Source organism: Heterocephalus glaber, unplaced genomic scaffold (assembly GCF_053883595.1).
Source record: "Heterocephalus glaber isolate CG9 unplaced genomic scaffold, H.glaber_assembly_v1.0 deba00001457, whole genome shotgun sequence".
Lineage (NCBI taxonomy): Eukaryota > Metazoa > Chordata > Mammalia > Rodentia > Bathyergidae > Heterocephalus > Heterocephalus glaber.
Window position 1 is genome coordinate 163704 of NW_028258305.1, and position 24056 is coordinate 187759.

Genomic DNA, 24056 nt, shown 5'->3' on the forward strand with positions numbered 1-24056 from the left:
TTTACCTTTTGGGGTATCCTGTGATTTGTAGAGTGAATTTCTCATGAATGAAGTAGAAAAATTCACATTTAGTGACAAAAGCTTAGTTGGTTCATAGCTGAGCGTGGTGACACACACCTGTAATCCCACCACTCTGGGAGTCTGAGGCAGCATGGTTGCATGTTTGAGCCTAGCCTGAGCAATTTAGCAACTTTACATTTTCCAGTACTCCAGCAAGAAGGCAAGCAAAACTTACAGAGCATCCCAGGCCTCTGTATTCTAGGAGGGTCCAATGCCTTTGGGGGAAAAGTCCTACAATTCAGAAATGCCAGGACCCTACAGAAAGATAGGCCACCAGCTGAAAGACATGACATGATACAGAATACCTCAGTGATGCCTTATGAGATGGAGTTAGAGGCTTTTGCATTGGAGGATGGATTACAAGATGTTTACCCCAAATTCATTCCTTAAGAAAAGCAAATTTACCAGAAGAAATTAAGGTGCCTTTCAGCCAATCTCTTCTGACGTGGAGATCACTAAACTAGCCACGGTGGTAACCTTGTACATGCACACCCAAGCAGTGAAACCCAGACACTCAAAGCAGCAGAAATAAAGTCACTTAACTATGCTTTCTACCTGTCCTGCAACTGGCATTTTAGAAACCTGTAGAGGAAAGCCTTCACAGAATTTTCTGAAGAACCTTCTGATGTCCTCTCCCTTACCCTTTCCCCTCCTTTCTTAATGCCTGTTATAAAAGAAAAAGCTGATGTTGCTGTTGAGAGTCTCATACCAGGACTGGAGCCCCCAGTTGCCCAGCGCCTCCCATCTCAGACGGAGTCTGTGACCTCAAACCGCACAGGTCAGTCAGGTGTCTGTGTTGCTAAAGGGACTGGTCACTGTGACCAGAGCCAGTCTTTCCACCTGCAGCAGATTATATTTTGCAGTTTTTTTAGTTCCTCCTGAAGTGGATGCTCTGAATTCTTAGAGCCCTAGTTTTTAGATGCTGAGTGTACATTTCCTCTGAGTACTTTTTGAAGCCATATTCTTTTTTAGAGTGATCCTGGCCTTGCCCTGGTTAGAGAATTTCTTTATTCAGGATTTTCACTGGTAGTAGGTTCCCACCACCTGCTTAATGAAAGTACTGTGCTGAGCTGTAAGGCTGCCTTGACTCCAGGTTGCTGCCTGCTGAGCAGGCTTTCTTCCCTAGCAATTTCAGTGCTACCTGGGGAGCTCATCTCCCCTCTGTTGTCATTCCTTTCCCAGCACAGTGCTTTAATCATTGAGAGGTGATATGCCATTAAATTGTAGGCAAAGTCAAAATCTTCCCTGGGTCCAATGTTTCCTTCACCTTAATTTCAAAATTCAATCTTAGAATTCCTTAACTGCCCATAGAAATAGATTTGATAACCTTCATTTTTATTGAGTATAATTACTTTGATAAAAGTGTCTGCTTATCGGGCTTGGAATAGAAATAGAGGCCTTAGAAATGTGAGGGTAAACTCATCAAAGTGAAAATTTTTCTTCCCCAAGACAATATGGTTCCTTCTCCTCATCCTCACTTGGATGTTTTCTCCTAGAAAATCTGGAAAACAATTCCTGTTCAAAGCTTGACCTCTGAATATTGCCTTCCTTCTATAATCGAAAGCAGATTATGTGTTCAAAGGAGAGATTCAAATTTAATAAATACTAGAAAGATATTTAATGGCAATCTGGTAGGTTTCTAGAAGATACTGTTTAATCTCTTCATATTCTACTAATAACAAGCTAGTGTCGTAATCAGTTTCAATACCTCATCATAATAGTAACTTTCTTCCTGAGTGTTTTGGGATAGTTTAAGTGAAACTCTCTAATTGCAAGGTCCTTTTTCTCAGATGGCATTTACTAAGAACTGAGTTGTTAATAAAGTTTTACTGGCATACAAATTCCAGGCTTGTTTAAGAATTAACCTTTGAGTTTAAAATTCTCTACATTTATAAGTTAATGTTAAGAGAGGAATCTAGAAAAATGTGAATGGAAATCCAGAGAGCTTAACATGTTTATTCTGGGTTTTTTTCTCCTGCCTTGGCTTATATGTGTAACCTGTATATGCAATAATTTAAAAGCTAAGATCTAATCTCATGATATTGTTGTATGTGCTATTTAATTCCATCATTGACCTGGGATGCTGTTAACTGGACTCAGATTCTCTCACTGGGGAAGATTCCCTGCTTGACTGCTCTCTGCTTTCTAACCCTACTGCTGACCTTCTGGAAGAGTTTGCCCCCCTAGCAATCTCTGCTCCGGCCCATAAAGGTAAATTTTGCTTCTTGTCAGGGCTACATGTGTCCCTGGAGAACAGCTGAACAGCTTCTGAGAGTTGGCCCTTACCCAAAGTCTTTTTTAGTAGTGTTTTAACTACCTTCTTATATGGAAAACTTGAGTTTGTACTTTTAGATACTATGTTATAATACCACTTAGAATATTTAATAAGCTTTAGACAACAAACTGGTAAAAGTATTTCTTTCTGGCAAGAACTGGGTACAGCTATTCCATATTACCTTTGACAGCCATGTACCTTCACAGTCAGCCAAGTAGATGGTTGAGCCCACTGTCCACTAATGTAAGTATTAATATGTTGCTTGTTGGCTTTAGAAAGTTAAATCACGCCGGGGATTTAGCTCAGTGGTGCTGCTGCCTGCCTCACAAGCACAAGGTCCCAAGTTCGATCCCTGGTACCAAAAAAAAAAAAGTAAAATCACTTCTTCACGTCTGAGTTAAGGATCTTGAATAAACAGATACTCCCTAACTCTGAACTTGTGAAAGTTTTAAACTTCATCTTTAAGTCATGATTGATTACTGGGTTTCCCTTTCTTACCTACAATTTCACTTCTTAGTCTTAGATTAATATTGGTTTGAAATTCTGTTGGAGAGAGATAGATTTAATTGAGTTATATCAATGAGAATTTTGTGGCAGTGAGAGGCACAGTGACTGGCCTAGTGTGCACAGGCATTTATTAAACTTATTTCTCTGCTTGTGTAGTCAAAGTCCTTTGCTGGAAGGAGAAAATGTATAGAAAAGAAAGAGTCAATGCCTTTTTTAAAGGAAATTCAAGAAAGACCCTTCCCAGAGATGACTAAGAGTAGTTAGGTCATGGTTCATAGTGGCAATAGCCAGGTTTTTGTTTTTACCTGATAGCATTAAAATGATTGTTTTTAATGGAGTATTTGAAAGAAGTTATCTAGTTAGAGAATTATATCTGGCAGTAGTGTGTCAGCAGCAATATGTAATTACAGAGAACCCTCACTTGCAAAACAGGTGCTCAGTTAGCACTTGCTGGTAGAGTGGCTTTAATTAGAATGAAGAAGAATCTTCTAATAATCTTCCTCTGGAGGGCCCAGTGCATGTGATCTTGTGCCCCAACATTCCCTGAGGCCTCAGAGTTGTTTGGAAGTCTTTTTTCCCATTTATAGAATAATGAGTCCTTCCGTAAGTATCTTGCTTCCTTGTGTATTGTGGTTACTTCTCTTCTGTTGTTGTTTGTTCTGGGGCTTTTTGCTTTTGTTGTTGTTGTTGTTGTTGTTGTTGTTGTTGTTGTTTCAGCTGGGGATTGAACCCAGGAACTCATGCATGCCAAGTACATGCTTTACTGAACTATACTCCCTACCCTTATGGTGGTAGTTCCAACTATTAGTTCTCTCCTCCCTTCTCTCATTCCTGGCTTTGAAATTTTCAAATATTGTTAGCCCCGCTTTTGTTCACTCAATAAAGAAGATAAATAACAGGGGCCGGGGATTTAGCTCAGTGGTTCCGGCGTCTACCTTGCAAGCATAAGGTCACAAGTTCGATCCCCAAAACCAAAAAAAAAAAAAAAAAAAAAGATAAATAACTAATTCCTTGTCAATTAATGACATCGAAGAGATACTTTACAATAATTACAGTTAATGGTCACATAAAGTGTAGAGAGAATTCTTCCAATAATCCTTCCTAATTATTTATGAAAGTCTTAAAATGCCTTAACTCTAAGGCATTTTTTCTTAAATCTCTGTATTTTCCAGTTTTGCTACTTTTATTTCAACTCAGAAAAATAAGTACTTTCACCTTTAAGAAGACTAGTGATTGTACACAATTGGGAACTTTGTGCTTCCTTCCTGTTTTCTTATTTGCTAATCTCTACCTCTGTTTCTGCTTGTGTGCGTGCATTATTAAGCTGCAGAAGATAGTAATCTCATCTCAGGTTTTGATGTCCCTGAGGGCTCGGAAAAGGTGACGGAAGATGAGTTTGACCCTATTCCTGTATTGATAACCAAAAATCCACAAGGTAAGAAAGAGGTTGGGGAAAAGAGAAGAGCTTAACATCGGCTCTCATTGATATATTAATGTACCTGATCGATAAGGTGGAGTAGTGGGGAGGACATCAACATTAAGTGAAGAATGTTGGGAACAATGTGTCATTGTAGGCTCAACCAGTATAGAAAGAGATGGAGATACTGATATAGGTATCTTAAAGCCTGCTCCTGCTGTTTATTTAGAGAGAAATATTTAATAGTTTGGCTAAAAGATAATTTTTACAAAATATCAAGCCAAAAGTAGTGATCTTCAGTCTGTGGAAACCAAAAAATATGTATAAAAGTACTTAACATTTTTTTATCATGATTAGAACAATTTGTGATAAATACTTTTCCCAAAGAGATTAAGTGGTGCCTTGTTATCAGCCACATCTTTTGGACATTTATGGAACATCCTTTTTCTCTCTGATGGGTTAGAATTATTTGAGTGTACCATAAAACAATGAATTGCCATAGAACCATTTATTAAAAGCATGTTCTGGGCCGGGGATTTAGCTCAGTGGTTTCGCCACCTGCTGCGCAAGCGCAAGGACCCAAGTTCGATCCCCGGTACAAAAAAAAAGCATGTTCTTATGCAGAGTCTTACTAATTTTTCCCAAAGCAAAAATTTACTTTACTGGGGAGATGGCTTGATGATAACAAGAAGCTAGTGCACAGCCAGAAGTTCTCAGGCAAAATATGTATTGATTTGAAAACAGCATCTTTGCAAGACATCCTGCCTGAACTTTTTTGGTGGGAGGTGATGGATAGTTAATTTACATATTTTTAAATTAACATGTATGAGTTTGCAAATGTAAAATGTTGCTTCTCTAGGTTTCATTTTTTTTTTCTTCTCCTTTTTCTCCTTTGCTTGCTCTGCACATCTAAACCTTAACCCTCTGTGTTTTGTACTGAACTCCTATCTCTCCACTTCCAGGTGGGCACTCTAGAAACAGCAGTGGGAGCTCTGAGTCCAGTCTTCCCAACCTAGCCAGGTCTTTGCTGCTGGTGGATCAGCTCATAGACCTGTAGCGGTGACCCAGTAGCAGATGAAGTTCTGTAACCTTCATACTGTAATACACGTTTTCACTATGGAATTATGAGAAAAATGATTTTTTTAAAAAATCTGCAAGTAAGGGGCCCTCTAGCTCCTTTCTCCTATCCCTTGCCTTCTCCTATAGAAATGATAAGGAAAGAAAAAAAATCACTTTGGCCCTCCAGATATATTCCTTGGCCAGTTCCTTCCTGTTAGTTTGCTGTGTTTTCTCATTACCCTTCTTCAATAGCATTATCTTAAATCAAGCAGTAGATGCCATGAGCTTCACCTCTGCTGGAATCAACTCCACCAAAAGCTTAACTGTAATTGAACCTAGTGAACTGACACCTTTGTCTTATTCTTGCTAGGAATGGCCTCCCAAATCAGTCCTCCCAGCCCCTGTCTCCTTGGCAAGATGCTGATGAATGTGTTTCCCTGTTTTTGCTTTTTATCCTGATGCATTGTTATGCGGCCAAGCCTACTTGCAGCTTGTTTTAGCACTAGGCAGTAGCCTGGAGATGGAGGTGGGGTTTCAGAGAGAGTAAAACTGACTGATAATATATATTTGAGAAGAGAAATTGAGCCCAGCTCTGCCCAACCAACTTTGACCTTGTTTGATCATAGACTTAGCCAAGGGATTTACACCCCATGCAACCTGCCCAGAATTCGTCCAGCTTTCTGGCTTCTGTTGAATCGTGATTTCTCAGATCTGGAGATGTGACTGCAAGTACTTGAGATCCTTGGATAAAATGTGTACGTTATATAAATCCCAAGTATTGCCATTCCTTTTCATGTTACCTGGCCCAAGCCAGGATTTCAGAATTAGACCAAAATAAGACAGTGGTGGTAATATGGTATCTTTTAATAGAAGACTTTTCACTGGGGGGTGGCTGGGTGAGGGGAAGGAATTGTAGCAGAAACAGATGTATTTTTCTTGTGATTTTTATTTTGAATCAAATATTGTAAATTGTGTATAAATGAAGACACTGAATAGTTCTGTTTCCACTTGACGTTTCAAGTCTGATACCAGGTGTCTGTACAGGGTTTTGATCTCTTTTCCCTGTATAATCACACAGCTATCCTACAGTGTAACATATGGAATTATTTTGAGTAGATTGTGTGTCTTGATATAAGCTCTCAGCAGGTCCTCTGTCTCTGTAAAGTAAGCATGTTGTTTATTTTCAGATAATCAGAAAAAGTGTGCTGACAAGCTGGACACAGATTGACTGTAGCTGCTTACTTTTTTTGGTCTCTGATGTTTAAGTTGAAGGCTGCAGTCAATGGAATGTGTTCAGTTGGTTCTCCTTGGCTTCCTAGATTTTAAAAAACCAAACAAAGCATAGTTCTTCACTAACCTTAGACTATTGTTCATAAACTAAATAAAGGTCCCTGCACTAATATGACAACATGCCTCATGGTCACCCTCTGTGTATGTGCCTACTCATAAAAGTGTATTTTATTTCTTTACTTGGAAAGCACTTTTATAAAATTATCCTTTTGAGAAAGAAGTAGGCACAGAGAACCCCATTGTTCTCTTCCTCAAGTGCCATTGTCTGTGGTCAAAAAGGAGAGTCTTAGTGGATTGGGTTTGTACAAATAAAATTCCAAGTCCATTTGCTCATTCTCTATCTAGTACTTTTGGTTTTTCTTCCTCACATTTGCACTTTAAGGGGGGAGGGGTTGCAACAAGAGCCTGCAAACACTGCACTGTGAGAACAGCCTGTGAAAAGGCACTGGAGGAAGAGTCTGAATCTTTCATTCTTCCTTCTGCCTTTCAATACTCCTGTGCCAGCTAAAACTCGATGAGCTAAGTAAAGGCCTCTGCTAAGAGAACAGATCATTTCCAGAATTGAGAGAGGCACAAACTTGGTGCTGAGGAGAGAAAAGATGTCCGTGAAAAGCTCTGTGTGATTGGGTAGCAGTGGAAATAGGATTTGGTTCACTCCTTATGGACAGGAAAATTGCTGCAGGTCAGAACTGTATTCCCTTTCTGGACATAAAAAGAATGTATGAACTAATGAAGGGAATGTTTATTTTTAAATAAGGATGTTTTAGTTCGATGTTTTCGAATTTGATTTTTCTTCATACATGTAATGTTAGAAATATAATGAAATATCTAGTTTCTTAATTTAATTGAAACCATGAAGAGTACAGTTTAGAAATTAGGTGTCTCTAAATTGTTCCTGTCATGTATTACTCATAATTACATTGAGATGTATTATCTAGTCATTTAGCTCAATAAAGCTTAATGGAGAAAATTAATAAAAATGAACAGATTAAGAGCCAGAGACGATGGTGGAAGCCTGAGGAAGGTAATGAGAAAATGTCTCAGGCTTATTCTTTAGGAGTACAGCCTCTAGATTAGAACTATTTTTCTGTTGAGGAATACACGTGGGTGATTTGGTAAACAGGGCCTTCCTTAGCTTGTAACATCATCCCTGAGCTAAAAGAATTTATTTGAGATGAGCATAGTGTGTTAGTAATTGGTAGACCTATCGACTGAGCTACATGAGGGACCTTAGCAACCATCTGGTAGTCCATTCACTTCATTTTACAGGTATGGCACCTGAGCTAGATTAAGGCAGGATGATGAGAGAAGCCTGGGCAGGTCAGGCCAGCTGGTATCTAATCCTGACCCTTGCCAGGCTCTGGCTAAGTGACCTTCAGCGGGCACTTCACCTCTCAGAGTGGCTGTTACTTATAGGACAATAGGTTTAGGCTAGATGGCCTTTAAAATTATAGAAGCATAGTCCTAAATTTATGCCATTATGTTTAGAAGAACAATGAAGGATTTATATAATCCTGATGTTCTTCAGTTATCTTCTATACACCTGCTACTACTGTGGCAGCATTTATGTTTTAGTGAATTGTAATAGGCTTCTTACTAACCTCTTGCTCTTCTTAGCTATCTGAATAGAAGCCTAAATCATCACAGAGTTATAGATATAGGTTTTCCTTTTTTAATATTATACACACGTGCACAGACACACGTACCTACCTATTCCAATAAAACAGTATCAGAAGATTTCTTTTCTTTTAAAATGTATGATCAAAAGTATGTATGATCCGGGATCTGGCATTAAAATATGGGCAAATACCATATGCATGTATTTTTTGTTTGCTTTTATCCCAACTGGGTGAGAGTAGTAACTATGGTAGAAAACAATATTTCTCCCTCACAGCATTTGAATGATGAGATCACCAAATTCAATTCCCAATGTTTTGTAAGAAAACAGCCCTCAAAGAAGGTAAAGTTTAAATGTTCACTTCATTATAATTATTTCTTTAGTGGATATATTAAAATTTTGACATCAAATTGAATGTTATTCTGTTCAAAAGCACCTGATTTTACTTTGAAAATTAATACTTATCCTAATAATACTGCTGTCATTGAAGTTATTTTTGAAACTCCTCTCTTTAGAAATAACATCAAGGAAGGTAGTAAGGTGTAAGGAAATCAGTTGCATTATCTAATTAGTATCACTTTCAGTATCTGAAAGTATATTCTCTTTCTTGATCCACTAATCTCACCACTCCTGTTTCTGAGTAACATTTAACTATTTCCAAAAAGCAAAATCATCCCAGTAAGATGGAGAGTGGTTACTATTCTTTTTGTTTGTTTGTTTGTTTGTTTTTGTTTTTGTTCTTTTGAGGCAGGGTCTCCCTTTGTAGTTCAGCCTGGCCCTGAACTCACTATATAGGCCAGACTGGCCTTGAACTCACAGTGATCCTCCTGCCTCAGCCTCCGGAGTGCTGGGATTACAGGCATGCGCCACCACACCCGGCTGAGAGTGGTTACTATTGACAGTGGTAAAGAGAGAAGAACCCACAGAAAATTCTCAGAGAAGACCTTATAATAAAAAGTGAACATAATTGGTCTTAATTTCTTTAATACTCTGAATAAGGGAACTTCAGTGATTACCCAGTCTTTAGTGTGCATTAGAAAACTGAAAGATAGGATTGTTTTTCAGTACCTCTGAAACAGAGTATCACTTCATTCAATGTCGTTTGATGTTGAACTTGGCTTTTCCTGATTAGTATTGTAGAATTTAGATTGCTAAAAGTTGGAGGAAAACAAACTTGAGAAAGGAACCTGTTTTTCTCAAAGCACAGTATTTTTGTTTTGTTTTTAATACTCTTTTCCTTCTCATTTGATAGATAGTTGGTCATTTTGATTCAGGCCAGTATGACCTTCCCCAAGGTCAGGAATATAGTTAGTTCTGTCTTCAGCAGTGCTGTGGGAACAAGGGGGCCACTGGGCCAAGTACCTAAAGGCATCTACATTCAGCTGAACAAATGAATCCTATGGATACCTTGAGCTAAAGTAGAGTCTCCCATAAGTAGATTGCTTTTTCTTTTTTGTTCTTTCTTTTTCTTTTTCTTTAAATCTCTGTGAGTCCTTAACCTCAGCCTGTGAGATTATCAGGGTCCTGTGGCCACTAACTTTGAGTTTGGGGATTAAAAATTACAGCATTCCCCAATATATTGAATTAGGCAAATAGATGCTGCCCAATAGAATAGAAAAACTAAACACTCCAGATATTGCAAATCTATCTTCTATTCCTTTCCAGAAAGTAATTTTACCAATAAAAATTAGCCTTTTTCTTCCATACTGGTAATGTTCCTAAAGTTGGATGGATTGGGTTTCTTGAAGTGGAATGAATCTGGCATGGCCTCCTCTTTAAATAATCTGTAACAAGATCCTATTTTGTTTCTCTAGGGATTCCTTTCACTAAGGTGGGAAAGGGAGGCTCCATGGGTAATGTTAACCTATGCAAAGTTACCAAGTGGTGGTAGTTGCTAGAATGGAAGACATTTTTTGGTTCTCATTCTGATGCAGTGCCCTGAATTTACTCTTTTCCTGTGAGTATTCTACTTGACCCTATTCATACCCCATTGTCATGTGGATGTATGTTTACCATAGGTCTTTAACCTGTTCTCAAGAAGACAAAGCAAACAGATGTACATGAAGCTATCTTATGCAGTAAAAATGTGAAATTCGAGCATTGCTTTGCAAGTATTGTATAAATAACAAGTCTGTAAACAAATTTCTTATGTAAACATACAGGGAAATAAAGACTTTTATCTGTCCAAATGAGAGCATGATGTTTAGAGATGTAAATAACTCAAAATAGCTGCTGTTGTCCTAAACTGAAAACTCACTTTTGCAAAAAGGATTTAATCCCACTGTTGAATGACAGTAAATTCCAGAAGTTTATGTGAGAGACACGGCAAGGACATTCGAATGAGTTATAGCCACACTGGAGAATAAAACTCATGGTCAAGTAGAACAAAACACCTGTGAGCCTATATTTGCTTTGATGAGACCTGGGGTTATAAATTGGAGCCCAGATTTGCAGCTGCTATTCTCTAATTTGATTTTTAATATACCCAGGCCTATTTAATTGAGCATTTTAGGTTGACAAGAACAACTTTATGCCCAACGAGAAATTGCTCTCATTTAATTGCCTTATACGCTTGAGAAGCACGGCATCCATAGCCACTGATGGTTCAGATCCAGTTGTGAGTGTTACTGTAGCTACCCAACATATCTACCCATTTGGTAGAGCCAAATGTTTACATATATGTTTGAAGTCAGTAGGCCATGGAAATCATTAGTTTATTGTACATCCCTTAATTCTTTGATTTGGTTCCAAGACTGTGAATTTCAATTGATGCTGTATTTCTGAAGTTCCTATGAGGGGATATTTTGCTTCCTATTCACTATCTACTTGAGAAAGTTTCTCAACATTCCATATCTTTTTAAGTTTTTGGCAAGAATTTTGTCTTTGCTATTCCCTTTAACTGTTACTTCAGTTTATGGTATGGAGAAAAAAACCCTCTGATATATTAGATTAAGGAACTTTCAGCCTGAAATGTAAGTCTCGATTTTGATTCTGTGAAGCAATCTGATGACCCTTACTATTTCAATCAGATAAAACTTCCAGAGTCAACCCATCCCAAATCATCATCCAGCACTTAATTTTGGTTGCTTTGGAAGTCAATAGGGACTAGTGAAGTTAGTTGCCAAGTCATCTGACACTTTTGGGGACTGCTTTGCTACTCCCTGAAGCACATGAGTTCTTATTGAAACCTATTTGGAACCTCAAAATAAACAAAAATGGAGTTGCCACTAGAGGAAGTATCAAAAAGTGTGCTTTGGCCAGGGATTTAGCTCAATGGCACCTCGCCTGCCTTACGAGTGCAAGGTCCTGAGTTTGATCCCTAGTACTCCCCCTCAAAAAAGTGTGCTTTAACCTGGTACATAGTCCTACATTAAAGCAAGAAAAAAAAAGAGTGTATTTTGATTCCTTGCTTAATTTCATGTGTTAAGCCAAAATAAAAAGAGACATGCATGACCTAGTTTGAGAGAATTATAACAAAATGCCTAACTTAGGCTTTGTGCTAAATAAGATCCTTGTACAGACTGTGAGGGCAGCCTCTGAGCCTAAGCCCCTGAGGATCAGGCTTCCTTTGAGTTCTCTGGTCACAGATTATCTGCTGTGCATGTCATTGGTCACCATATGAACTGATCCAAGGCTTGAGGTTAAAGTAGTATAAAGCTTTCATTGCTTTTAGGCAGTCTGCATTAAATAGGTTTTCCTGTTAGTACAAGGCTGTCTTCATATGCAGTGACTGTTCACCCTGAAAAACACATTTTCCCCATAACAGATCTGCATATTCCAAAAAAGACCTTTAACTGCTAAGAAGACTTCATGTCTACCTTCTGTTTGCAGTTATTTGAAATCTCTTCTTCTTTTAACTGTCTTGTTTTTTGTGTGACCACCACCAAAATTCCCAAAGGGATATACTCTGGCATTTCTTTGTCTTCTGGAGTGCCAGGCCTGGAAAGTTGCAACAGGTGGTTATGGTATGTGCTCTTTGCCTCAGTCACTCTTGGACTCCTCCCTAAAAAATGGAAAGGTTCAGAGACTTGGCCTTCTTGAGGAAGAGCCACTAAATGTGCTTTTCTAGTCTCAAAAGGCAGATTCATGCTGAAAGAGAGAAGAAATAGCTCTTGTCCTTGTTTTGAAGGTCAGGAGACTAGTTTCCCCTCCAAACTTGACATTATGGTGTTTTTTTGTGAGTGTAAACTTTTGAAAATTGTTGGCATTAAATGTGATTTATCCCATTACTCACCATGAAGGTCATAGACTGTGTTCTGAGTTGAAGGGTTTTCTAAGTGGATTTTTTGACCAAAAGTCCTCTTTTTAACAGAAATAGTTTTGGTGGTTTAGGCATGTTCTTCCTATCTGACTCTGCATATGGGATACTCTTGGGCCCAAATACCTCTCAAAATGGAATCTGGCACTGCAGACATCCAAAGTGCTCCTGAGGCATTCAGTCAAGCCAATGACTTGCTATCATATGGATCAGTAATCAAAATGAACACTACTTTGAGTAGAGTTGGGTTTGGTTTTGGTTTGAGATTTTTGGAAATTTGAATTGAATTTAGTCAAATCAATTGCTTTTTGTTAGCCTCTGCACACAATTTTGTTTGACTGAATTCAGTTTAAATTTAAAAAGGAAAATACTGACTCTAGTCAAAATAGGGCTCATGTTGATTATCAATCCATATGATGCCAGAGGTAGTCGCTGGCTTGACTAAAGTTTTCATTTATTTTTACCTAAAAGATATTTTGCTCTCCTGCATCAACTTTTAGAGTAGTTTTGGAAGATGATAAATTGTGCCTTAATTTTGGCAACTGAAACTTTGTCTAATTGTTGATATGGGAAAAAAGTAATATAAGGCATTTTAGGGGCCTCTTGTTCCCTTTGAAGACTAGTGAATTTTATTTTGGAAAATTCTTTTGACTCTTTTTCATTTGGATTTTGCTCAGAAATAATCCTCTGGGTACCACCAAGACAGATCTAATATCAGTATGCTTGCTGGAGAAATTAGGATATGTCTCTCCACACATATTGTTGGGGAGAAGATGTTCTTGTTTCCTATAAGCTGACTGGTGCTTTTGTATCACTATATAACTGCACATATTAAAGTTTGTAATGCAAGGAAAAATTTATTCTCTTCAAAATCACATTCTTTAAATGTTCTTCAGAAAGCCATTTTGCACCAGTATAGAATTTAACTTAAAATTTGAGTTTGGAACTCACTGAATGCACTCATTAGAAAGAGAAATAAAAATGGGTGAAAAAAAATCACTTATTTTTTTCTGAAAACACTATTTTAGGTCAGAACTGTTTTATAAAGAGCACTGCTAAAAAGTTACAGGATTCAGAGAAACATCGTATTTTTATACCTTATCTTATAAAATGTTCAGACCTCTCTACATTCTCTTTAAAATGTAATGTCTCTCTAAGTAACTAGATTCCCAATAAACTGATTTTGATGCCTCTTCTGCTGTGTTCTGTGTGCTTAATTCAAGCAGAAACTTTAGCAGGGGATAATTTTTAGCAGAAATTACTGCAAGCTGTTTACACAGAAGGGGAGCGGGCCCATGTGGGAGGGGATAATGGAATTCCACCTGTACAGAGGACCTGAGTCACCTGTGGCTCCAAGTCATTATACCTAAAATTCTAATCCTAATGGGTTGGGGAGTGCCACTGGTATCTTTTATTGGGCCTATGATGAAATGATACCTTTACCCCCAATTACCCTTTGTTTGGATTCTTCTTGCTTAGTTACATATGCCTTTTTCCTGCCCTTTTGCTAACATGTGCCCAATGACATACTTCTAACCTGCTAATATTTCTTGGAAGGTAAGCTGTCTTGCATTCTGATAATTGTCTATTTGATTTTAAAAGCCAGAGCACCCTGAGGCACCTCTACCTAGAGACCCATAGACTAGTATATTGGAGTTTGTTGATACTTCTGTAATTACCCATGCATTTTACTCCTGCTTAAAGATCTTTAATGATGGATTCATTTAAGCAGAAGAGATCTTTGCTAACTTAGAAGACCGAAAACAAAATTCCAGGGCAACTCTGACTGAAGGTGACTTTATTTAGCATGATTTTGATTTTATAGCCTTCCCTTAGAAACCTTCAGTATTTGTATTTGTGCACTCTGGTGCTCTTTGAGTAGTGCTTGTGACGTAAATTATCAAGCAAACTTGGATTTACCGAGCAGCCATGCTCTGCTTAACAGAGGGTCTGTCCCTCTGCATGTGGAGCAGATGGCCACATGCCAGATACTGAATTGAGTTCATTCTCAGACAGTGTTTCTACGTAATCCAGAGCTGTTATGATATATGTGGAGATGAGCGACTGAGGTTTTTTTATCCCATTATGAGCCAGTGCCAGGTAGAGCAGGTGTCCGTGCCTGGCCCCTTAATTAGGAGCATTGTGTAGTTTTGCTGAATGTCTGTGTGCCTAACATCTTCATCTCCTTTCCTGCATATTGTGCCTTTCATGTTCCAATATGTGAGACAGTGATTGGTTGTGTTGCAGTTTGTATGCAATTTCATTGCCTGACTTTTATTTTTCTATTTTTCCTTTTCCATTTTCAACATCTCTTATTTGGTCACACAATGTTTCTGCCACGGGTTGACCATTAAATGTTCTACAAAGAATTGAAATGACCTACACATTAATTCTGCATTTTATGCTTTTCTAGGTCTCCAGAGAGAGCCCAATCCCTGTCCTGTAATCACTGTAGAGCACTTTAAAGAATCGGCGGGCATTAAAGGCCTTCCCCTGTATCCAGACCCCTCCAGAACACCTGCTGCAAAGACTCAGAACAACTTAGAATCTGACTACTTGGCCAGAGATGGCCCTTCAAGCAACAGTTCTTTCCACAGCAGTGAAGAGGAAGGGACTGACCTGGAGGGAGACATGCTAGACTGCAGCGGGTCTCGACCTCTCCTTCTGGAGTCTGAAGAAGAGGATGAGAACTGCAAACCTCCCCAGGGGAAGCTGGGAGGAGCCAGTCCATTCACCCAGCCCAAAGTGTCTACTGAACAAGCAAAAGTAGTGCAAGGCGGAAGAAAGAGCCAATACCAGTCCCTCCCACAGCTGGCCACTGATGGTCTTGGTGAGCCAGATGTTTTTGCCACAGCCCCCTTCAGGAGCTCAAGGGTTCCAACTGATGACATGGACATTTTCTCCAAAGCTCCATTTGTCTCCAAGGGCAATGTGGCTCCCTCCCAGCCAGAGGAGGTGGACGTGTTCTTGAGAGCTCCTTTTACCAAGAAGAAAAGCATGGAGGAGTTAACAGTTATCCAGAGCTCCTCCCAGGAGCTACCTGCACAGGCCAGTCTCCTCAGTCAGGCAGTTGATGTCCCTTTGTTCTCAGGCCATGAGAGAGCAGGGTACACCTCTGTCCAAGCTCAGTATTCCATGGCTGGTTTTGTGCAACAGTCTAACCTCCCCTCCCATTCTCTACAAGCAGCAGACCATCTTGACAGCATCTCCCCCATGGGACCCTCCATGGAACCTGGAAGCCATTCTAATGACAGAAACAAAGGACCTCAGCCCCAGAAAGAGGCCGTCTCAGGACCAGTTGCTGGCAAACCATTCCGCCCCCAATCGTTAGCCAAATATTCACGTCACTATAGCCCAGAAGATGAGCCAAGTCCAGAAGTCCATCCCATCGCTGCCTACAAAATTGTTTCACAGACCAATAAGCAGTCGATAGCTGGCTCTGTTTCCATCACATCCCTTTCCTCCAGGACTACAGAGTTGCCAGCTACTGATCCTTTTGCTTTAGCGCCCTTTCCTTCCAAAGCAGGCAAGCAGAAACCTTAGGAAAAATACCTGAGCCTTAGGACTCTCTCTGTACCCCACCCCACCAAAACCAACCACACCACTTCCTCCAGAGCCTTTTCAAGAAGAAATACTATCAATTATTATTTTTCAGTCCTTTAAATCACCAAATTCAGTTGCAGTGATACTGAGATGAAGCTCCTTTAAGTTATGCCTGTTTCTTTTGTTTATATTGAATTCTGGACTTTTAGGCACTTCTGTTTCCTTCATAGATACCTCCCATCTCCACCTAAAGCTCTGCTTTTTTTTTTTAAACCCAGAAACTTTTAATCCAGGAATATTTTACCCATATCCCCAGGGGCCAAAACTCTTGCTAATTTTATTCCTGCAGCTCCTGTTGAGTCGTGTTCCTTGAAGAGTCGAGATGAATTCCTTCAGGACTTGATTTAAAACTCTTGAAAAGGAGAGATGACTAGAAAGAAGAGCAATATAAAAGGCCTGTGCATCAAGAGAAAGTATAATCCTGCAGCTGCTAATCATTCCTGTAGAACCAGCAGCTCTCGAAGAATTTTGTGGATCTGAGTCTGTGCAAGCCAAGCGGGTCGTCATGCATGAATGTGGTTGTGTGATGTGCATCAGATCCTACCCTAGGTAAAAATGACATGCATAGGAGAACTGTGCTCATGTCCAATCATCTGGGCAGGGCCTTCCCCACATCCACACTTTTTAAACTAGTATGGATGCATAGGCCGTGTGTGCGTGTGTGTGTGTGTGTGTGTGTGTGTGTGTGCGCGCGCGCCCTTGTATGCACAGAAAACATTTTCCTTTAGTTCAATCCTATCCCACCACACCTACCTCCACAGTCAAATCACTCATTTACTGGCATTTGCCTGCTGACATAACTGACTTGAACCATGTTTTTATTTAGTTTTATTCTTATGATAAAATTGAATTCATTGGAAGGTGTAGGGAAATCTTGCTGGAACTGAGATTTCGGGGTAGATTTATTTTTTCTCCAGAATTTGTTCCTTACTATTAACAGATTCTTTTTGCCAGGCTGGGGATGTAGCTCAGAGGTAGAGCCCTTGCCTAGCACGCCCAAGGCCCAGAATGCTGTCCTTAGTGTGGGAAAAAAAAAATACAAATTGCATTTACCTGTTTGAAAATTTGTCCTACTATGTTTTCCCCTCAAAACAATAGAAAAGAGAACCTTCTTACAGTTCTAGGCACTGGGTATCAAGACTGAATGCAGTCAGTATAGAATTGATTAATCATGAGACTAGGCTACTGCTTGTTTTGTTTTATTTTCCCCTTTGTTCTTGCCATCTTTCTCTGCTGCCTTTTGAGGAAATATGGATCTGAAACACTAAATACATTTATCTGGAAGAATGGAAAAGAGCTGAACCAGCTAGTGATTAAAAACTTGATATTCTCTGTACTCTTTAGATGTTAAAGTAGGGCAGACAGGTGACTGGCTTATGGTTTTGAAAGCGTCTTTTATTTCTGGAAGATCTGACTCATTCCTAGCTTTTTTCATACCCTTTATTTTTAGTGCCCTAAAATCAAACCTACGTGTCCATGGGACGATTTCTGCTGAGGAAGTTCAATTTAATGGAAAAAGTCACTGCATCAAGTTTCAACCTGAGAGCTTCCTGTGACTTCTAGTAAATGTTAGCACTTTCTTCACTAGGGGGAGAAGTTCGGAGAGTTGTGTACCAAACCAGATTAGTGATTTAAGAATTACTGGAAATTCATCCCAAAAGCCTAAATGCCAAGCTCTACTGCAGTTGATTGGGTGTGATGGAGGGGGGTTGTCAGTGGTAGACCACATGCTTAGCATACACAGACCCCTGGGCTCGATCCAAAGCACCAAAAAAATAAAATTCAGAGATCTTGATAGTAAAATAAGATTAACTACTTTTCCATACTCATTATGTTTTCTTTTTTGCAGTTCTTGTGATTGAGCCCAGGTCCTCATCCATGGTAGTCAAGCTCTCTATCACTGAGCTGCATACTCAGACCAGTACTTTTTTTTTTTTAATTAGTCTCTGTTACAAATATCTAGGTTAAAAGATAAACATAAATAATTGGGTCAGAGCACCAGCTGTGGTTTCCCAACAAAGGTCTCAACTGTGCCTGAAACCTTTCAGTTTGGTGGATGCTAAATATTTGTTCTAAGAATTTGCTTTCTCTCAATTACTATTTTTGATTTTTCTGTGTAACAGTGGATGCAGAATTGTCTTTCCATTGAATGGTTTTGGCTAATGCATATGGATCTTTGTACCTTAAACTCTTCCATAATAGTTATCTAGTGAAGTTCTCAAAGGCATGACCTAAAAGGCTAGGAATACTCAGGGAGTGTTTTTACCTGAAATCACAAACTCATTAGGTCTGATGGTGCACACTTGTAATCCAAGTTACTTGGGAGGATGAGTCAGGAGGATTGTTTGAGCCAAGGAGTTCAAGGCCACCCTGAGCAGCATACAGTGTCTTTAAAAAAGAGAGAGGGGAAAAAAGAGGAAAAACTCTGAAATGTGGGAGGTCATTCTAATTCATTCTTCGAAACATTCATGATTACTCCATAATAGTTGCGTAAGATGTTTTTCCTTTAATTGATTGTTCCTCGCAATCAAGTGGGCCATATTTATTCTCAAGGTACAAGTCAGAATGAAATCATAGTGATTTTATTATGTAATAGAATCATTTGGGAATTATTTGTAACCCTTTTTCACTCTGTTGAAGACCTACAATAGGTTGAAATCACACACCTTTGAATAGGGAAATGAATGTAACTGTATTATGACCTTTTTTCCACTCAGTGATGCATGAAGACATTTTGTATATTGCATTAATTATGAATGGTGAATTCTGAAGACTAGTACTATGGTAGGGTTCTATTGCCTTCCTACTGATTGTCTTTGGATCATGCAGGGTAAATCTGTCATTTAAAAATTAAGTGACCTTGCCAGAGGTCTTCCTGAATCTGAAAATCTGGAAAATTTCATTGTAAGGGAAATCAGGAGTGCTTGCGGTGCTACGAATTAGTAGCAAATGGGTGTTTCTAGTAATTATACTGCAACAATTTAAAATTTAAAAGTAAAAAAATAATACATGGTCCACAAAATACTGCACTTTAAAAATATTTGTGTTGTGTGTTCTTTACTTTACACCTTTGGTAAATACAGGAATCTGACCTTTCGTTTCAGTGGAAAGCAGTGAGATAGCATATATTTAGAGCATTGAGCCACAACATGCACTGATGAACTCATAAAGAATAATGCCTGATAACAGGCCCTATTGAATTAGTGAAGTTAGCTCCAATGTGGTGGAAAGTATTTTACCACTTTCTTGGTTGGGATTACATACAGCTCTTGAGCTCCAAATCCATGGTTAGAAAGATGAAAAAACAAATTGATGGTGCAGAAGATGCTGAAGTCCTAAACCGTATTTGGTATGGTCTCACTGTTAAATTGAAAATCTCACAGGTAGGCTAATGTGTATGGTTATTGGAACATGTTGTATCTTGAGTTTCACCTGGTAGCTAAAGTCTCTAAACTTTAAACAAAGATAGTGGTGTCTTACTGGCTCATTATTTAATAACTTTTAGAATATGTACACATCAATATTTTCAACTACCTGGTGGACATTCCACTGATACCTGAGTTGGTAGCTTTAAGTATAATCACCAGAGTGACCTGATGATGTATTTTTCTTCCATAAAGAAAAAAAATCAAAACATATCAGATTATATATGTATACATTATATCAAATAGGAAATTTTATAGAAAATTAAAGAAGAGTGAGAGTTGGTGCTCTCAAAGGAAGGACAGAACTACAATGAAGTCATTTGGGTCTTTTAAAAAATTTTATTTTCTGCTGTGTCTTTGGAATTGAAATCAGAGAACACATTTCAGTCAACTCTGAAATGGCTGCTGGTCACACAGCAGTTTGATCTGAGAATTTCGGAACCCAAATTATTTTGATGAAAGATGCATAGGAGTGTTGCAGAAAAAGATGAGGGGGGCCCTTGCTGTTGTCCATAATAAACTGGAATTCCAGTCCGCCAATCCTTGTCTAAAGGAGTAAACATTTACTATTTTAAATGGGATCATGTAATATGAATTCTTAGTTTTTTCCATTGACTTTGTCAACTAATACTTGTTTTTTTTAACCACCAGAATACTTGAAAGATTGTTAAAGAAAACTTCACAAAACGAGTTTCAAAATGGTTAAAAATGAAAAGTAGTATCTGGTCGGAAATTGTTTTTGTTTTATCTCTGAAAAGTCTTCCTAGCTCACATCTCTCATTCTTTTGCCCGCATAATTTATGCCCTCATCGTTCCCCTATTTTTTTGTACCTGGGATCAAACTCGGGTCTTTGCACTTGCAGGGCAGGTGGCGGAACCACTGAGCTAAATCCCTGGCCCCTTTGTTCCCCTATTTTTACCATACCAATAAGTACATGATAGATGAAAGGTACTGTTGAGCCATCATTTTAACTTTTAGTTGCCTCCCTTGTTACAGTAAATAGTTTAAGTTTCTGTCCAGCCTGTGACAATCTCACCAAATAACAATGAATGGCTCGCTGTCTCCATTTCTCTTGACTAGAAGATAAAGCAAGATTGGCTGGATCCCACCCTGTCTCTGGAGATCCAACCCAGGGAACCTCCCCTTCATCTCACCCAGAGTGCTCTAGAGTGCAGGGCCAAGTTTATGCGTGAAGGGAGTCTGGAATAGGTGGTAAAAGGGGGCTAACTATTAACTACACGTGGCTTGGTCCAATATTTCCATAATTTGTAATTCCATAAATTTAGTCTAAGCAATATTCCAATAAGTTCTATGTGTGACACAATTTTGAGTTTATAATGATGATATTGAAATCAAGTCAGTGTTATCTGGACTGCGTTGTAAAAGAACTATATGGCAAGGAATTGCAGAAAATTTTTTTTACCAACATTAATTAATTGGTTTATGGCTGAGGGTGTAGCTCAGTGGCAGAACACATGCTTAGCATGCACAAGGCCCTATGTTTAATTCCTAGCACCAAAAAATAAAAGTAAAAAGTGGGATAGATTAGTCTTCGGAGGTGAAGGGAGACAATGCAGCCTTTTCACACAAAAATGGCAAATCAGTTGTATTCTCTGACTGCCAAAGATTCCTATTTGGGGAGTATGGATGGAGTGTGTGTGTGTGTGTGTGTGTGTGTGTGTGTATCTGCACCTGTGTACATGTGCATGCATCCCATGCTTGCTTCTGTAGTATTCATTCTACCCATCCCTCCTAATAAAAGCATCCAGAGAATATTGAGAAGTGACCACTAAGTATCTGGCATGACTAAATTCAATTCCCTTGGCCAAAAACTCAAAATTAGAACCAGGGTTGTTTTCAGTAGACATGGGGGCAATTGGCTATTCATTGTCTAAGCCTTCTTCCCAAGTAAGCTGATCTACAAGGTGAAACTTGGTAGGGCTTGTCCTACGTAGCGTTTGGAGAGGAGCAGTGATCAGACACCACAATATCTGTGAAATGTTACTTTAAATGAGGGAACATTTAATGTCATTTTTTAGGGGAAAAAAGCAAGTAATAAAGGACAAGGACCATGCTCATCCTGTGGAGAAAAGGTGAGCTTCCTCTGGTGACTGTACTAGATTTGACTCAGTAAGGGGATCTGTACTGCTACAAGGAATATTGAGAGCATCAGGCCTCAGAAAACAAAGTACAACCTCAAGGGCTGTGAATAAGGGAAAGGAAGGCGGGGAGAGACAGTCAATCTTAACAATTTCTGTAATACCTCTTATTTGCAGACTATTGGATTGGTGTTATTGCACTCGGTGTGATCTATCTTATATATCTGATAGTTTTAAGAAAAATTGTTTTGAGTTGTAAACTCCAATACACTTTATTAAAATGAACCTAATTAAATGACTATACTTTGTGTTTTTTCTTCAGTGAGATCTTCCTTGAAGGAGTCTATAGGTATCTTTCACTAATATAAAGCCTTATGAGACATATTAATATTCCTAAAGACAGACCACCATTAACAGAAAGAAGTCTTTAAAAAAATGAAACTAAGAATTTTTTAAATCCTTCCTCTGAGAGTGAACCTTCCTGTCCATTTCCTCTCCAAATTTGAGAAGATAACAGTGACATTTGTCCGAACTTTAATGAGTTCAAATTTAACATTCAGAGAGAGCTGGCGATACGGTGAGTTCAGAGAGAAGGTGTTCAAAGATCCAGGAATCCAGGGTTCTGGCATAATGCAGGAATAATGCCAAAGTTGCCTATTTTTTCTGAAAATTTAAAGTCTAAATATAGACCTCACCTAATTCCACAATGTGAAGTTCTTAAGTTTTTTATATTTCAAGTTAGTGTTAACCAAAAGTACAGCCTTTCTCACCTATAACTCTGCAGCTGCTGTGAGAAAGGCTCTTTGAGAGTGAGATTCACACAGCTTTCTGCAAGGTGTGGGGTGTGGCTCACCTAATAGCTTGGCTCCGCCTGCAAGTGAGAAACCAATTCCTGCAGGGTGGGCTCTGTTCGCATTCACCCTTTTGTGCCTCACTTGCTCCTGAGACTAGTTGACAAGACATCAGCCAGGGAGGAGCTGCACATATATTGTTGCCTCCTGAGAACCATGAGGGAGAAACCAAAGAAAAGCCACGAGAAGATGGTTTAGATCTAGTTCTCTAGGTTGAAGACAGAACTCTTCTTTTTCCCTCATATTTTCCCTTATGCTGTATTAGTGTTAAATCTGGGCTTGGGTTAACATAGGAGACCAAGTAGTTCCTCAGTCTGCTGTTATGTAAGCTGTTGCCTACGGGCCCTAAAGGAGTCCACATTCCTTTCTGCACGCCACCCAGGTCTCCAGCAGTGGGATCTGGGGACCAAGACCAGTTAATAAAATTCTCACTGTCGGAGATGGTGAAACTCAGTTCTCCCAAATTCCTAAGTCATATCCTGTTTCGGAGCACGACTTTTTGTCCTTAAGTACAGATTTTATTTTTCACTAGAGAAAACATAAGAGGGAAATTGTTTACAGTTTTCTTAATAAATGGTCAGCCTTTATTCCAAATGTAACCTGCAGAAACAATTAAAATTTAAAATAGCTTAAACTATGAGTGGTTAAAAATTGATGGAACTAACTGGGTATATTGGCATAGTGTTCTCTGGGAGGCTGAGGAAAGGGGATTGCAAGTGTGATTTAGCCATTTATTGAGACTCAAATTTTTGGGGGGGGTACTGGGGATCAAACTCGGGACCTTGCGCTTCCGAGGCAGGCGGTGGAACCACTGAGCTAAATCCCTAGCTCAAATTTTTTTTAAAAAGGGGGATGTAGGTCTGTGAAGACTCTGGGTTTGATCCCCAGTACTGGAAAAATAAATTGAAATTTAATACATATAGTGGCTACAAGAGAACTGTTACCGAAGATATCATTAGTAAAACGAACCAAAATTAGACTCATAAATCTCCACTGTAAAATATATATAGAAAAAAGACTTAACAGTGAAAATAATTACAATAAAATGAAAATGTATAGGAAATTGATCCAAGAATTAAAGTGGCACAATAGAAATGTTTATTAAGAGTTTTTCCACATATCCGTGTCCTAATTCTCAGAACCTGGGAATATTACCTTACATAGTAAAAGGGATTAGCAGATGGGATTAAGGATTTTGAGAAAGGGAGATTATCCTGGATTATCTAGGCAGAGTTTAAGGTAGTCACAGCATCCTTTAAGAGAAACACTAGTTTTTATTTTTTGGTTGGTTTGGGTTTGTTTGATTTCTTTTCTTTTCTTTTTTTTTTTTTTTTTTTTTGAGACAGTCTTACTATGCAGTTCAGGCTGGCCTTAAGCTCACAGCAGTCCTGCCTCAGCCTCCCCAGTACTGGGACTGCAGGTGTGTATCAGCACACCTTGTTAAGAGAAACACAAGTGAAATCAAGAGTTAGGGAAGGCACCAATGTGATGATGGAAGAAAAGATTGGAGGATGCTCTATGTTTATTTTGTTGGATTTTTTTCTTTTTTGAAATGGTGTTTTACTATGTTCCTTGGCTGGCCCAAACTCTTAG

General features: G+C 38.9%; 1 protein-coding gene across 10 annotated transcripts in view; it reads left to right on the forward strand.

Annotated features, from left to right (window-relative positions):
* Aak1 (AP2 associated kinase 1) overlaps positions 1-21911 on the forward strand; it is a 160484-nt gene extending 138573 nt beyond the window's left edge. For 3 of the 10 annotated variants that reach the window (XM_087216259.1, XM_087216261.1, XM_087216263.1), the window contains 4 exons: positions 737-838; positions 2161-2271; positions 4167-4277; positions 14898-21911. In XM_087216259.1, the coding sequence (XP_087072385.1) occupies positions 737-838; positions 2161-2271; positions 4167-4277; positions 14898-16027 (1454 nt within the window). In that variant the 3' untranslated portion in view covers positions 16028-21911. Of the gene's footprint in view, positions 1-736; positions 839-2160; positions 2272-4166; positions 4278-5221; positions 13680-14897 lie in introns of those variants that run through there. The other 7 variants (XM_087216265.1, XM_087216266.1, XM_087216267.1 and 4 more) reach the window with 4 other exon arrangements.
* The last annotated feature ends 2145 nt before the right edge of the window (positions 21912-24056 follow it).